Consider the following 15,572-nt stretch of genomic DNA (forward strand, 5'->3'; position numbering starts at 1 on the left):
CCAAATGTCTCCACTCAGTGAGAGGGAGGGGTAAAGGAAGGATAAGGGAGAAATATATGTGTCAGGACATCAATATATAAGAAAACAAGCATGCAGCGCTCCTGTATGATATGAGGTAAACAAAATACCAAACACATGTATGTTACTCCGAATTTAAGATATATGCATATAAATGTGCAAAATAGTGCATAGCGCATGTAGCTATATATCGCCGAGCATGGATAAGTTCATGAATGGATTTCCAAAGTTACAACGTGAAGATGAGTGACAGTCTGTTTATAGCAAACATCAAAATATTCGTGACATCAGATGGTGAAGAAATGAGAATAATATGCACTAACCAGATAGCGCTATAAAAACGCATGTAGATGATGAAATCATCTAGGTGTGAGCATCTGGACCCAGGTGTTCTGATTATGGGAACATCTATCGCAGCATTACAACAGGATTTCCAAATGGCAGAGCTATGATTGAAGACCACCGGAGGGAGCCAGCAACCAGGATCTCTACAGACCAGGTATCCCAAAGTATATAGTATGTTTGCCGACCACCAGGGGCAGAAAGAGCTCAGAAGAATATCCAATAGTTTCCTTGGGGAAAATTGGCTCAAGCAGAAAAGAGCCAAAGGACAAAAATATCTAAGTGCAGCATTACTTTATTCAGGATTATCAGAGAAATGATAAAATATAACTCACATGATATGCAAACAAAGGCCCACTGGCCAGACAGAAGGGGTCCACGTGGATAGAAAGTCACTGAGGGCAGCTTTCTAAGTCCACGTGGACTTTCTATCCACGTGGACCCCTTCTGTCTGGCCAGTGGGCCTTTGTTTGCATATCATGTGAGTTATATTTTATCATTTCTCTGATAATCCTGAATAAAGTAATGCTGCACTTAGATATTTTTGTCCTTTGGCTCTTTTCTGCTTGAGCCAATTTTCCCCAAGGAAACTATTGGATATTCTTCTGAGCTCTTTCTGCCCCTGGTGGTCGGCGAACATACTATATACTTTGGGATACCTGGTCTGAAGAGATCCTGGTTGCTGGCTCCCTCCGGTGGTCTTCAATCATAGCTCTGCCATTTGGAAATCCTGTTGTAATGCTGCGATAGATGTTCCCATAATCAGAACACCTGGGTCCAGATGCTCACACCTAGATGATTTCATCATCTACATGCGTTTTTATAGCGCTATCTGGTTAGTGCATATTATTCTCATTTCTTCACCATCTGATGTCACGAATATTTTGATGTTTGCTATAAACAGACTGTCACTCATCTTCACGTTGTAACTTTGGAAATCCATTCATGAACTTATCCATGCTCGGCGATATATAGCTACATGCGCTATGCACTATTTTGCACATTTATATGCATATATCTTAAATTCGAAGTAACATACATGTGTTTGGTATTTTGTTTACCTCATATCATATAGGAGCGCTGCATGCTTGTTTTCTTATATATTGATGTCATCCCAAGAGGTTTTCTGAGGTTTCACCCTTTTATGCTAAGCTGCTCCATTACACAGATCTAGCGCTCGTTTGTCTTAGATATTTATATGTGTCAGGACAGTTAACCCCGTTTGCCAAGATGGAGGTTGAAACCAAAATGGTTGAACCGCGTCCATCTCTGGGTATACGCTGTTACACCCCTCACCAGCACCACCTCTTCTTTCTGGGTATGCTCACCTTCCCTTTGTTCCTTCCTATTTACCATTGGAAGCAAAGGGAAATACCCTGTGCTTCCAGGTATGGGGATCATGTGACTCACACGAAGGGGTGGGCTGACCATTTGGAAACTCGGGCACTGCCCGAGGGCCTGGGGTCAGTAGGGGGCCCCATGAGATGCCCCTGGTACCTTTTTCATAGGCTTTTTTGAGTTTGGGCAAGGACACAGGGGCCCCATGATCCTCTATTGCCCAGGGGGCCCCATGAGTTGTCAGTCCGCACCTGCTCACAAGTCTTATTCTTATGTGATAACACTGCTGCCTGATAACTGGCTCAGCTCTATCACATGGGGGCAGGGGGAAGGAAGGTTCTTGTAAGCTTCAACTGGGATGGACTTAATCAGAACGTCTTTCCTCGCTCTTGGTGGTGAACAGAGAGAGGTGGGGGAGTAAAGGGAAGGCAAGTAAAAGAGACTCCAGGGTTGGTTTTAAAAAGAACCTGTTGCTTTCCCCTGCATGAACAAAGCACAGATGGACTTTAAAAAATATCTTCAGTAGTTAGCCATTTGTAAAGGATATATGGACACTTTGTGCATCCAATAAAAGTCTGAAGCAGTCCCTACCTGGCTTTCATCAATGCTTTGCATTTAACCCAAATAAAGGAAAAGACAGATTCTCAACCACAAATAACCACTATCATGCATTATACTCACCTCTCTGGTGGCCAAGGTTTCCTACATCCACTCATTCTACCACTGCAGTCTCCTGTAATGTCTTTGAGCATTTAACACTTCTGGGAGTGTTGAATACCTGCTGCATATCATGTTCTCTTTCTCTGACCCCTTCGTCTCTGTAGTCCTGCAGTGCTGTAGGCATCAAAGGAAAGAACTAGGGTATATGGCAGGGGACACAGGCACCTGATGCTGATGGAATTGTTGAATGCTTAAAGACACTAAGGCTTGGTTCACATATGTGCGGGTGATGCTGCTGCAGATCCACATGAAAGTCTGTGCAGCCACACCACCCACACAGAGGAATGCAGACCCGCGGGTGGGTGCCATTCGTTCTAATGGCATGCCGCCCTCACTGGAAAACGCAACTGTACTGGGAAATGAGGTTCCCGTGCTGCATTTTCAGAAGGAGTGCAGGGACTCCATTCAAATTAATGGGCTCTCGTACCCACGCAAAACGTGGCCCTCACGGCCGCATATAAGTGAACCAGTGGTAAGGCCCTGTTCACACCTGTGAACAAGTTGCTGAATGCATTCTAATTCATTGCAAGTGGATTGACATTGTTTATCTATCGGGCTTATTCACACCTGTGCAATGCACTGCCATGTGTAGGCAAAATATTGATAGTGTTTTTTTGTGTATTAACGTGTTTTTGGTGTTTGATACTTGTCATATGTGAGCTTTTTTAAGACACTAGAGCACTAGGCATGAGATCATTAGAGTTGTGTTGTCACTGACTATAATGCTATACTATATTTTTCTGTGTATTCTTACTTGAATCTCGGTGTGCTTTATCTATTTCTTCCAGATTTGTGCAATAATCAGTCTGTGCAGAAGCTTCCTGTAATAAAGACTAGTCACTGCTGCTCTCTCTACTTGTGCAGGGTGACTGGTCTAGTCTCCACCCCCTCCTGTAGTTTTCAGCAGGTAGCCTGTGGGGCCTTCTGGGTCTCTCCCTCAGCTCTGCTTTCTGCCCAGACTATATACAGTAACCGATGATGTCATTGCTACTTTTACAAGGTAATAAATTTCTTTGCAAAGGCATATGGTGAACACAAAGTGATTTTATATCCTTTGCTCCTATTTAGGAGTATGTTTAAATTAGGGATGCATCGATACAGAGTATTTTGATGAATACTCATGAAAATAAAATACTCCTGATACCTTAACCGATACTTTGCAGTGCGATTTACGTTAATGGATGCAAATTTCACTGCAAAGATTAGCATACGAATTGAACAGGAATGCGATTCCTGTCCAAATTGTATGCAGTTTCCCCACTGCTCCTGTGTGAACCCAGGCTTGTCATAGCCCGAGTTCACATGGAAGCAGTGCAAGAAACCTCCCTGCAGGCATCCCATGTTGAGTGTCAGTGGTAGGAGAGGAGGGAAAACAGCTGGGATTTGAAATCCACACCACTTTCTTTCCTCTCTTTGCAGAGATGACAGTTCTGGCTAGACAACATCTGATTGGTCAAAACCATCCATGTGACAGAATTGCATTCCTGTTAAAAATCGCATGCTATTCTTTGTGGTGCAATTTGCGTCCTTTAACAGAAATCGTATGGCAAATTATCGGTACTCTGTATCGGCGATTACTTGACCGAAATCACCGGAACTCGTCGATAAAAAAATGGTACCGGTGCATCCCTAATTTAACTGCTTACCTGCCACGCTATAGCAGAACTACTGCTACAGGGCGGCAGGGTTGTGCAAAATCACATATATATACAGTTGTGTTCAAAATAATAGCAGTGTGTTGAAAAAAGTGAATAAAGCTCAAAATCCTTCTAATAGCTTTTATTTCCATACACACAAATGCATTGGGAACACTACACATTCTATTCCAAATCAAAACATGAAGAAAAAATATATCAAATTTATGTTGTTCCTCTAAAAAAATTTAAGAAAAGTGAATATTAGACTGTTCAAAAAAATAGCAATGTTTGTATTCTTCTTTACAAACTCAAACATTCACTATATAAACTGAAAAATGTTTGAAGATTTTGCTTTCCTTTGAATCACTTAATGAATATTTAGTTGTATAAGCACTGTTTCTGAGAACTGCTGTACATCTGTGTTGCATGGAGTCAACCAACTTCTGGCACCTGTGAACAGGTATTCCAGCCCAGGATGATTGGACTACATTCCACAGTTCTTCTCTAACTCTTGGTTTTGCCTCAGAAACTGCATTTTTGATGTCACCCCACAAGTTTTCTATTGGATTAAGATCCGGGGATTGGGCTGGCCACTCCATAACGTCAATCTTGTTGGTCTGGAACCAAGATGTTGCACGTTTACTGGTGTGTTTGGGGTCATTGTCTTGTTGGAGCACCCATTTCAAGGGCATTTCCTCTTCAGCATAAGGCAGCATGACCTCTTCAAGTATTCTGATGTATTCAAACTGATCCATGATCCCTGGTATGCGATAAATAGGCCCAACACCGTAGTATGAGAAACATCCCCATATCATGATGCTTGCACCACCATGCTTCACTGTCTTCACAGTGTACTGTGGCTTGAATTCAGTGTTTGGGGGTCGTCTGACAAACTGTCTCCGGCCACTAGACCCAAAAAGAACAATCTTACTTTCATCAGTCCACAAAATGTTGCGCCATTTCTCTTTAGGCCAGTCAATGTGCTCTTTGGCAGATTGTATCCTCTTCAGCACATGTCTTTTTTCCAACAGTGGGACTTTGCGGGGGCTTCTTGCAGATAGCTTGGCTTCACATAGGCGTCTTCTAATTGTAACAGTACTCACAGGTAACTTTACACCTTCTTTGATCTTCCTGGAGCTGATTGTTGGCTGAGTCCTTGCCATTTTGGCTATTCTTCTATCCATTCGAATGGTAGTTTTTCGCTTTCTTCCACGTCTTTTAGGTTTTGGTTGCCATTTTAATGCATTTTTGATCATTTTAGCTGAGCAGCCTATCATTTTCTGCACTTCTTTATATGTTTTCCCCTCTCCAATCAACTATTTAATCAAGGTACGTTGTTCTTCTGAACAATGTCTGGAACGATCCATTTTCCTCAGAATTTCAGAGAGAAATGCACTGTAACCAGCATGTACAACATTTGCTGCCTTCCTTCCTTAAATAAGGGCAATAATTGCCACCTATTTTTCAAAGAATGAATGACCTCACTAATAGAACTCTACACTGCTATTATTTTGAACATGCCCTTTCAATTAGTGATTCAATTACACAGAATCAGCAGCATGCATATCATGAATGTTGGGTCTGTTGGATTTCTATTACTCTACTACACCTGCTATTATTATTTGCCATGTAGAAATATCATTATTACCAAAAGCAGTGATTGATCAGGTTAGTGATGTCTGACTGCTATTATTTTGAACACAACTGTACGTGATTTTGCATTTCCAGGTAGGGGGATGCACACGCGTGCGAGCCGCCCTACCTACGCCGCCATTGGTGGCTACAGATGTCCTGGCTGGAGATTCCCCACTGGCAGCCGGCGATTGCCGGGGAACAGTGACAGGGGAGAGACCTGTGTGTAAACACAGGTCTCTCTCCTGCCAGCAGTAACATGCTACTGTGTACTTCTCTGCACAGAAATACACAGTAACATGTTTCCCTAGTAAAACAGCACATAGCACATACATTAAAACACACACAGCACACAGTTTACCCTTTGATCGCCCCAGAAGTTAACCCCTTCCTACCCAGTGTCATTAGTACAGTGTCAGTGCTTTTTATTAGGATGGGATGTCAATGGCAGTTAGTCAGTCCCCCCTGTGTCAGAATGCCTGCCACAGTCCCGCTATAAGTTGCTGATCGCCACCATTAATAGTATAAAATAATTCCAGTATATATACCGCCATTTGTAAACGCTATAACTTTCACGTAAAACAATTAATTTACACGTATTGGGATTATTTTTAGCAAAGACATGTCGCAAAATACATTTTGGCGTAAATTTACGACGAAATTAGATTTTTAAATTTTTTTTTACTGGATATGTTTTATAGCAAAAAGTAAAAAAATTTTTTTTTGTTTATAGTGCAAAAAAATTAAAAACGCAGTGATCACATACCACCGAAAGAAAGCTCTATTTGTGTGGGAAAAAGGCATACATTTCATTTGGGTGAAGTGTTGCAGGACTGCGCAATTGTCTGATAAAGTAACGCAGCTCCGTAATACAAAAAATGGCCTGGTCAGGAAGGGGGGTAAATCTTCTGGAGGGAAAGTGGTTAAATGAAGGTTTTTGTGCCCTGAGTTCAGCTTTAAGTTTAGGAATTTGGACATGGCATTCTGCAGCACTACCTCTATCAGTGAAAATAACCTCACCGTCTATTTTACTTACCGCAGTTACTGGTCGTCTCACCAAAGTCTCACGCAATATTTCCCACTGTACCATGTTGTTCAGCTCATTTGGATTGGGAAACTTTGCCAGTCTGTCCTCCAGATCTTTCTAATAAAGTCAACACAAAAATGATCAGCAATGTTAAAGTATATTAAAGTAGCTGTAAAGCCTCGCCCATTGAAGATGTACCTGTTTATCTACAGCTACCTGTCACCTACATCCATTCAAAGTGCAGAAATTACACAGGATCTCTCAGCTCTGAAAATCAGGGGGCAGGGAGCTGAAGTTACACTCAATGAATGCCAATATTGGATTACACAGGCAGGGGCGGACTGACAACTCATGGGGCCCCCGGGCAATAGGGGATCATGGGACCCCTGTGTCCTTGCCCAAATTCAAAAAAGCCTATGAAAAAGGTACCAGGGGCATCTCATGGGGCCCCCTACTGACCCCGGGCCCTCGGGCATTGCCCGAGTTTCCAAATGGTCAGTCCGCCCCTGTACACAGGAATGCCACCTGAGGGAAGCACCTCAACTATGACACCCAAATACTGTGTTGCATCACTTTTGTTGCAAAAAAAAAATGTTTGGAACTCACAGTTCCACTATTATGTCCTTTGTGCCTTCCTTTTGCCCATTGATCAACGAACATATTTGCCAGCACACCAAGGATCTTCAAGTGTCGTCCAAAACCTTTACTGCAGAAAGATCACATCACAACAGAACAGGTGCAATGTTTCGGGGCTGAGCAGGACTCCTTTATAAGGCATGTAATGATATCACGCAGCAGGAACTGTGAGTTCCAAACTTTTTTTTTTTTTTGCAAAAAAAGTGATACATCACATGTGGCATTCTTGTTAAGCAGCCCTATCTGCCTACCTCTGTCTCCATTGGCTAGCAGCGCTCTGGCACATTATTTAAATGTCACAGTGTTATCTTCCAGACTCCTGTGCCATGTGCCACTGGGTTGTCTTCTGACTCTTTGCCTGGATAATGAAATATGCTAATGATCGCCATCTGCTCTGACACTTGCCTGGATATAAATTATGCTGAAAGCCACCGGCCCTGACCCTTGCTGGGATATGGATTACATTGATTGCCACCCGCCCTGACCTTTGCCTGGACTTGGCTTACACTAGTGATTGCCACGTACCCTGTCCCTTGTCTTGATATAGATTATGCTACTGATTGCTACCTCCCCTGGCCCTTGCCTGAATATGGATTACAATACTGATTGTCACCTGCCATGACCCTTGCCTGAATATGGATTACAATACTGATTGTCACCTCAGTAACCAAAAATGTATTGATAAAGGAATGGTACTCACAAACAGCAAATAAAAACAGGCATGTAAGTCCTCTGGGGGACTTCAGAGACAGGGAGCCAGCGCGAATCCCATCATGGAGGTAGACACTCAGTAAAACTGACGCGTTTCGAAGGCTGTTTCGAAATGTGTCAGCTTTACTGAGTATCTACCACCATAATGGGATTTGCGCTGGCTCCCCATCTCTGAAGTCCCCCAGAGGACTTACAGTCAGGTCCATAAATATTGGGACATCGACACAATTCTAACATTTTTGGCTCTTTACACCACCACAATGGATTTGAAATGAAACAAACAAGATGTGCTTTAACTGAAGACTGTCAGCTTTAATTTGAGGGTATTTACATCCAAAACAGGTGAACGGTGTAGGAATTACAACAGTTTGCATATGTGCCTCCCACTTTTTAAGGGACCAAAAGTAATGGGACAGAATAATAATCATAAATCAAACTTTCACTTTTTAATACTTGATTGCAAATCCTTTGCAGTCAATTACAGTCTGAAGTATAGAACGCATAGACATCACCAGACGCTGGGTTTCATCCCTGGTGATGCTCTGCCAGGCCTCTACTGCAACTGTCTTCAGTTCCTGTTTGTTCTTGGGGCATTTTCCCTTCAGTTTTGTCTTCAGCAAGTGAAATGCATGCTCAATCGGATTCAGGTCAGGTGATTGACTTGGCCATTGCATAACATTCCACTTCTTTCCCTTAAAAAACTCTTTGGTTGCTTTTGCAGTGTGCTTTGGGTCATTGTCCATCTGCACTGTGAAGCAGCGTCCAATGAGTTGTGAAGCATTTGGCTGAATATGAGCAGATAATATTGCCCGAAACACTTCAGAACTCATCCTGCTGCTTTTGTCAGCAGTCACATCATCAATAAATACAAGAGAACCAGTTCCATTGGCAGCCATACATGCCCACGCCATGACACTACCACCACCATGCTTCACTGATGAGGTGGAATGCTTAGGATCATGAGCAGTTCCTTTCCTTCTCCATACTCTTCTCTTCCCATCACTCTGGTACAAGTTGATCTTGGTCTCATCTGTCCATAGGATGTTGTTCCAGAACTGTGAAGGCTTTTTTAGATGTCATTTGGCAAACTCTAATCTGGCCTTCCTGTTTTTGAGGCTCACCAATGGTTTACATCTTGTGGTGAACCCTCTGTATTCACTCTGGTGAAGTCTTCTCTTGATTGCTGACTTTGACACACATACACCTACCTCCTGGAGAGTGTTCTTGATCTGGCCAACTGTTGTGAAGGGTGTTTTCTTCACCAAGGAAAGAATTCTTCGATCATCCACCACAGTTGTTTGCCGTGGTCTTCCGGGTCTTTTGGTGTTGCTGAGCTCACCTGTGCGTTCCTTCTTTTTAAGAATGTTCCAAACAGTTGTTTTGGCCATGGCTAATGTTATTTCTATCTCTCGGATGGGTTTGTTTTGTTTTTTCAGCCTAATGATGGCTTGCTTCACTGATAGTGACAGCTCTTTGGATCTCATCTTGAGAGTTGACAGCAACAGATTCCAAATGCAAACAGCACACTTGAAATGAACTCTGGACCTTTTATCTGCTCATTGTAATTGGGATAATGAGGGAATAACACACACCTGGCCATGGAATAGCTGAGAAGCCAATTGTCCCATTACTTTTGGTCCCTTAAAAAGTGGGAGGCACATATGCAAACTGTTGTAATTCCTACACCGTTCACCTGATTTCGATGTAAATACCCTCAAATTAAAGCGGACAGTCTACAGTTAAAGCACATCTTGTTTGTTTCATTTCAAATCCATTGTGGTGGTGTATAGAGCCAAAAATGTTAGAATTGTGTCGATGTCCCAATATTTATGGACCTGACTGTATATGCCTGTTTTTATTCGCTGTTTGTGAGTACCATTCCTTTATCAATAAATTTTTGGTTACTGAGGTTATGCGCAAGGTTGGTGCGCTTCTCGTTTTTTGTTTCACTTTGCAGTATTGGTCGGGCTTCCCCAGCCTTGTTTAAAGCTGCACAAGCTTTTATACACTGGTGGTCGTTCTTCTGATTTTGGTTACATCCACTTGCCCCCAGCCTGGGTCCTGGAGCGCAGGAGAAATCGCATTTGGTCTACTGATTGTCACCTGCCATGACCCTTGCAGGAATTAGGATTACAATACTGATTGTCCCCTGCCATGACCCTTGCCTGAATATGGATTACAATACTGATTGTCACCTGCTATGACCCTTGCCTGAATATGGATTACAATACTGATTGTCACCTGCCCTGACCCTTGCCTGAATATGGATTACAAAACTGATTGTCACCTGCCATGACCCTTGCCGGAATGTGGATTACAATACTGATTGTCACCTGCCCTGACCCTTCCCTGAATATGGATTACAATACTGATTGTCACCTGCCATGACCCTTCCCTGAATATGGATTACAATACTGATTGTCACCTGCCATGACCCTTGCCTGAATATGGATTACAATACTGATTGTCACCTGCCCTGACCCTTACCTAAATATGGATTACAATACTGATTGTCACCTGCCCTGACTCTTGCCTGGATATGGGTTACACTACCGATTGTCACCTGCTCTGACCCTTGCTTGAATATGGATTACAATACTGATTGTCACCTGCCCCGACTCTTGCCTGGATATGGGTTACACTACTGATTGTCACCTGCCCTGACCCTTACTTGAATATGGATTACAATACTGATTGTCACCTGCCCTGACCCTTCCCTGAATATGGATTACAATACTGATTGTCACCTGCCCTGACCCTTCCCTGAATATGGATTACAATACTGATTGTCACCTGCCCTGACCCTTCCCTGAATATGGATTACAATACTGATTGTCACCTGCCCTGACCCTTCCCTGAATATGGATTACAATACTGATTGTCACCTGCCCTGACCCTTCCCTGAATATGGATTACAATACTGATTGTCACCTGCCCTGACTCTTGCCTGGATATGGGTTACACTACTGACTGCCACCTGCCCTGACCCTAATTTAGATATGGATTGTGCTACTGATTGCTCCCTGCCCTGAACCCTGCTTGAATAGCAGAGACTGTCATTGCTTCCTGCCTACTTCGACCTCAAGGTGCTCGGTGTCTAGCCAGTCATCGATCCTGGTCACTCCTGCTACTTTTAAGGGAATTCCTGTGAGACGGCTGGCTAATAGAAGTGCACATGCGCATTGCAATCTCTGCAGAATAGTGACCAGACGTGCGGGCACAGAAATGCGCTATCGCGCACAAACACGCGTACACACACAGTGAATATTGGCGCCAGACGGACTATTTAAAGGATACTTCTGCCTGTGCTTAGTGCTGACTGGTCTTCAGCTGTTTGCCTGTGTCCTGCTGTATTCCTGTATGATCCCCTTGTTGCTGACCCAGCTTGTTCCTGACCTGACTTTGGATTCCGCTCCTGCCTTGTTGCTCGTTCCTGATCCCGGCTCTGTTCCTGACTTTGGCTAGATTATGATTTTGTACCTCGCTGCCTGCCCGTTGATGACCCTGGCTATTCCTGTGACCTTGCTCCTGTCTCCAATCCCAGCTTCCTGCCCTGCTCAAGTGCCTGCCTGGCTGTCTATTATACCAGCTCTGTACACCATAAACTGTTCCTACTTCAGCTGGGAGATCTGACACGTCAGTTATCTTGATCTTATTATGCAAGCAGAGTGCCCTTTTAACCCAGGTGGGATTCCGAAACATCGCTTCCATTCCTGAACTGGTAGTTCGCCAGTCTCTCTAGGACTCCAACTGCAAGCTCTTCAGGCAACACCTGATGGCACTCTTGTTCCCCTGGTCCCTCGGCACCCTCTGTTCCACTTCCAGCAGGGTCAGGGCTAGTGAACACAAGTGAAGCCGACCTCGTCATTTCATTCTCCTATCAGGTACATGAAAATACCACATCTATTCCGCATCCTGACGTCATCTGAATCTCATCATGAACTCTGTTTGGGAGCATCCCAGTTCTGTGAATACTGCACTGCAGCTTCAGTCCTAGTGGCAATCTAGTAACCAAAGGTCTAGTAACCTTAGGGGAAAGGCGGCTGCTATAGGTGAAACTGCGCTGATGTCTCGCTGTTTTCACAGAACAAAATGCAAACCATTTAAACCTTACAGTGATTATTTGATGGTTTAATTGTTAAAGCTCACAGCATGGAGAAACAATCATATCCCACACAGTGACAAGGCTGCTGCCCAATTTCACTGCAGAACAAGCAGCATTTTCACCCAGATCACATCAATATAGATGAGGACAGGACTTGGAGGCGACTTCCATTAAAGTCTATGGGCACAAGTCGGATTGAAGTTACCTTGTAGTAGTGCAGGAACCTTTTCTAAAGTTGGAGTGACTTCAGTAGTGCTAATTAAGACAGCTCTCATTGACTAAGATGGGATTTCACATGTCATGTGACTTGTCACAAGTCGGATCCCAAGTCGCGGTAGTGTGAGCCTAATACTGTATGTATAAAAGGTAGCAATTGCTAAAATAATATCATTGTCTGGAATGCAACAATACAAGCAGTTGTAGGAAAGGCTTTTGCTTACCAATTTATTCTGGATGGATTGATGCTCTGTCTGTAAGTTGTCCACATCTCCTTTTGTAGCGGTCTTCATCTCCAAGACGGCCATTCGCTGTCCCAGCTCCCGCACATTATCCTGAGTTTAGAATAATTAGGACAGCTTAGGTAACACAGATTTAGTGTAGTGTGTAGCTAGAGGTTCAAAGACACAATAATATTGCATATGTATCCGCTTATTAGGACTGGAAAACAGACACGTAACCCCAGTGAGGCTCAAAGTTACTGTGTATCATGTGTGGGTTAAGGCTTCCAGTGTATGGGTGGAAATATTTATGAATTAAGCTACTCATTTTTATCATACTATTTTTCTGCTTTCAAGTGGTTGTAAACCTCATACCAGGGGCGGACTGACAACTCAAGCGGCCCCCGGGCAATAGGGGATCATGGGATCCTGTGTTCTAGCCCACACTCAAACCACACCCAAAAAAGCCTATAAAATGTACCAGGGGCATCTCATGGGGCCCCCTGCTGACCCCGGGCCCTCGGGCAGTGCCTGAGTGCCCAAATTGTCAGTCCGCCCCTGCCTTATACATGAAATATGAACACAGCACATCCCTCTATAGTGTGTACTTGCCTCAATACAGAGCACTAAGTGTCATTTATGTCTGCTGCTTTGTTCATTTGCTATCTGCATGAATTACTTCTGACACCAATTTTCCTGACACCGTGAGAAAAACAGGGACAGGGGAGGGACCTCCAGCAGATTGACAGCCTCAGCTCTGTTTGTGTGAGCTGTGTGGAGGATGGAGGGGGGGGGGGGGGTGCCCCTTCCCTCAAATCAGCTCTCAGGGTTCTCCTCACTGAGTTCTGCAGAGTGTAACTTCATCACTCTGCCACCTTTTTTCCCGAACACTCACATGAGCTTTATAAATTCTGGACTTGGAATGGCTGTAGAGAGGAGAAGACTACAGATAAACAGGTACAACTTATGTTGGGAGACTTGTTTCATCTCTGAAGTCATTTCACATGGTATATATGTCAGGGTTTACAACCACTTTAAATATTTTTACCCCCAGTTCACATACATGCAGTTTGTTTGCGCACACTCATGACAGATACAGCAGCCCATTCATTTGAATAGGCTACTGTACCTGCAATAAAAGCAGGCAAAAGAAGTCCCCAACTCAAGACACCAGGCACCATGCTCTTTGGCCAGCAGGCTGAACGAAAACAAACTGAACCGATTCACCCATCCCCGCTGTGTCATTTTCTGACAGCAGAGTCAGCTGGACTTCTTCAATGTCAGAACACACTGATCAGCGCTGCAGTGCTGATCCAACTAAAGTTTTCCAGTACGCCCGTTCATGAACAGTTGATCAGTAGACTGACTGCTCTTGAAAAGGACCAGCCATAGATAAATCAACATTTAGCCAGTCCCTGCTGAACCGGTTGAATTTCGATCCACCTATGCCCAGCTTTAACCACTTCCCGTCCGGCCCATGTATATAAATGGTCAGACGGAAGCAGTGCAGGGGCGAGTGGCCATTTATAAACGCCCTACCCGCTTCCCTGCTTGTGTGCGCTCCCTGGGAGCGCGCAGCACCACGATCTGGTGCCCGCTGTGTCGGATCGTTCTACGGGACCTCTGTGTGAGGTCCCGATCACGTGATCACTGATTGGCCAATCAGTGATCACATGAATAATAGTAAGCAAGATGTCACTTCTGACATCATTGCTTACTACGTGTGAAATCTGTGAATGATCACAGAGGTCACATGGTACAAGGCCATTCACAACAGCCTTGTACCATGTGACAAGCTGTGACCATTCACAGCTCTCACAGTATTTCTCAATGGCTGCAAGAATGCAAGACACTGTACTGCTGGGGTGACAGTATGTTAAAAACAAAACAAAATAAAACAAATAATATAAAAAAATTAAATTAAAAAAATTATAACTTTTGGTTATAAACTAATATGGGTTATTTTTTTTTACTAAAAAGATAACTGAATACATTTTGGCCAAGGTTTATGAAGAAAGATCATTTGCAATATTTTATAAGAAAAACACTTTTTTTTTTAATTTTTGGACTTTTTCATTTATACAGCAAAAAAAATAAAAATCCCAGTGGTGAATAAATACCACCAAAATAAAGTTTTATCTGTCTCAAAAAAATGCTAAAAAAGGCACATGGGTACAGTATTGCCTGACCACGCAATTTATCATTCAAAGTGTGATAGCACTGAAAGCTGAAAATTGGCCTGGACAGGAAGGGGGTGAAAGTGTCTGGACTTGAAGGGGTTAAAGGGACACTGTCATGAACGATTAATGAAGGTTGCCATTATTGTACTAACTTAAGAATGCTAGATCCCTGGCTGTCGTTCTCCTGGTTTGACTTCAATGCTAAGTTGATGACCAAGAAGAAGTCTAGAAATAAGTAGCTCTGGGTATCTAGGGCAAAAATGGCAAACCCCATAGTCATTTCTTGGGGCAAGAATACAGGACCTTTTAATAGATTTACACATATTATTTGAGCATTTTATAATGAGAAACCAGTAATAACAGATCCCAGGGTAAAGTGGTACTGATTTTAGCTATGTAGATGTTCAGCCAGTCTTATTATTTACACACCACACAGCCAGGCAGGTTACAAATCTATATCTTGGCTCAGTAACCCAGTTTCTATGTTGCATGTCTGCATCCAGCCTTCTCATTGGATAGCAAATCAATATAATTATCTGTCTAATTAGTAAAAAGGTAATACATGAATGGTAGAGGTGAATAAAGAAGTGGCAGAGTAATCTTCCTGACTGTGCAGTGTGGCAAGATCTGGCTTAGCAATATTAACCTCTTGGTGCCCATGTAACGCATATGTGTGCCAGCAGAAAGGGTGGGCATTGACATCTACAAGTCGTACATATATGATATTTCTGTGCTGTGAGCGCGGTGACTGCGCACTCCTGGACCAGTAGGTGGCCACATGATCGGCCA

The 15,572-nt window shown here is 43.4% G+C and overlaps 1 protein-coding gene across 1 annotated transcript in view; it reads right to left on the reverse strand.

Moving 5' to 3' along the window:
- Positions 1-15,572, reverse strand: part of QRICH2 (glutamine rich 2) — a 99,809-nt gene that overhangs the window by 39,090 nt on the left and 45,147 nt on the right. The window contains exons 3-4 of the mRNA XM_089682650.1: positions 12,607-12,717; positions 6,724-6,831 (exon numbers count right to left, since the gene is read on the reverse strand). Of these exons, the coding sequence (XP_089538776.1) occupies positions 6,724-6,831; positions 12,607-12,717 (219 nt within the window). The remainder of the gene's footprint in view (positions 1-6,723; positions 6,832-12,606; positions 12,718-15,572) is intronic.

The sequence above is a fragment of the Staurois parvus genome, unplaced genomic scaffold (assembly GCF_062004578.1).
Source record: "Staurois parvus isolate SC_StPar_1 unplaced genomic scaffold, SC_StPar_1.0 ptg000293l, whole genome shotgun sequence".
NCBI classification, from domain to species: Eukaryota; Metazoa; Chordata; class Amphibia; order Anura; family Ranidae; genus Staurois; species Staurois parvus.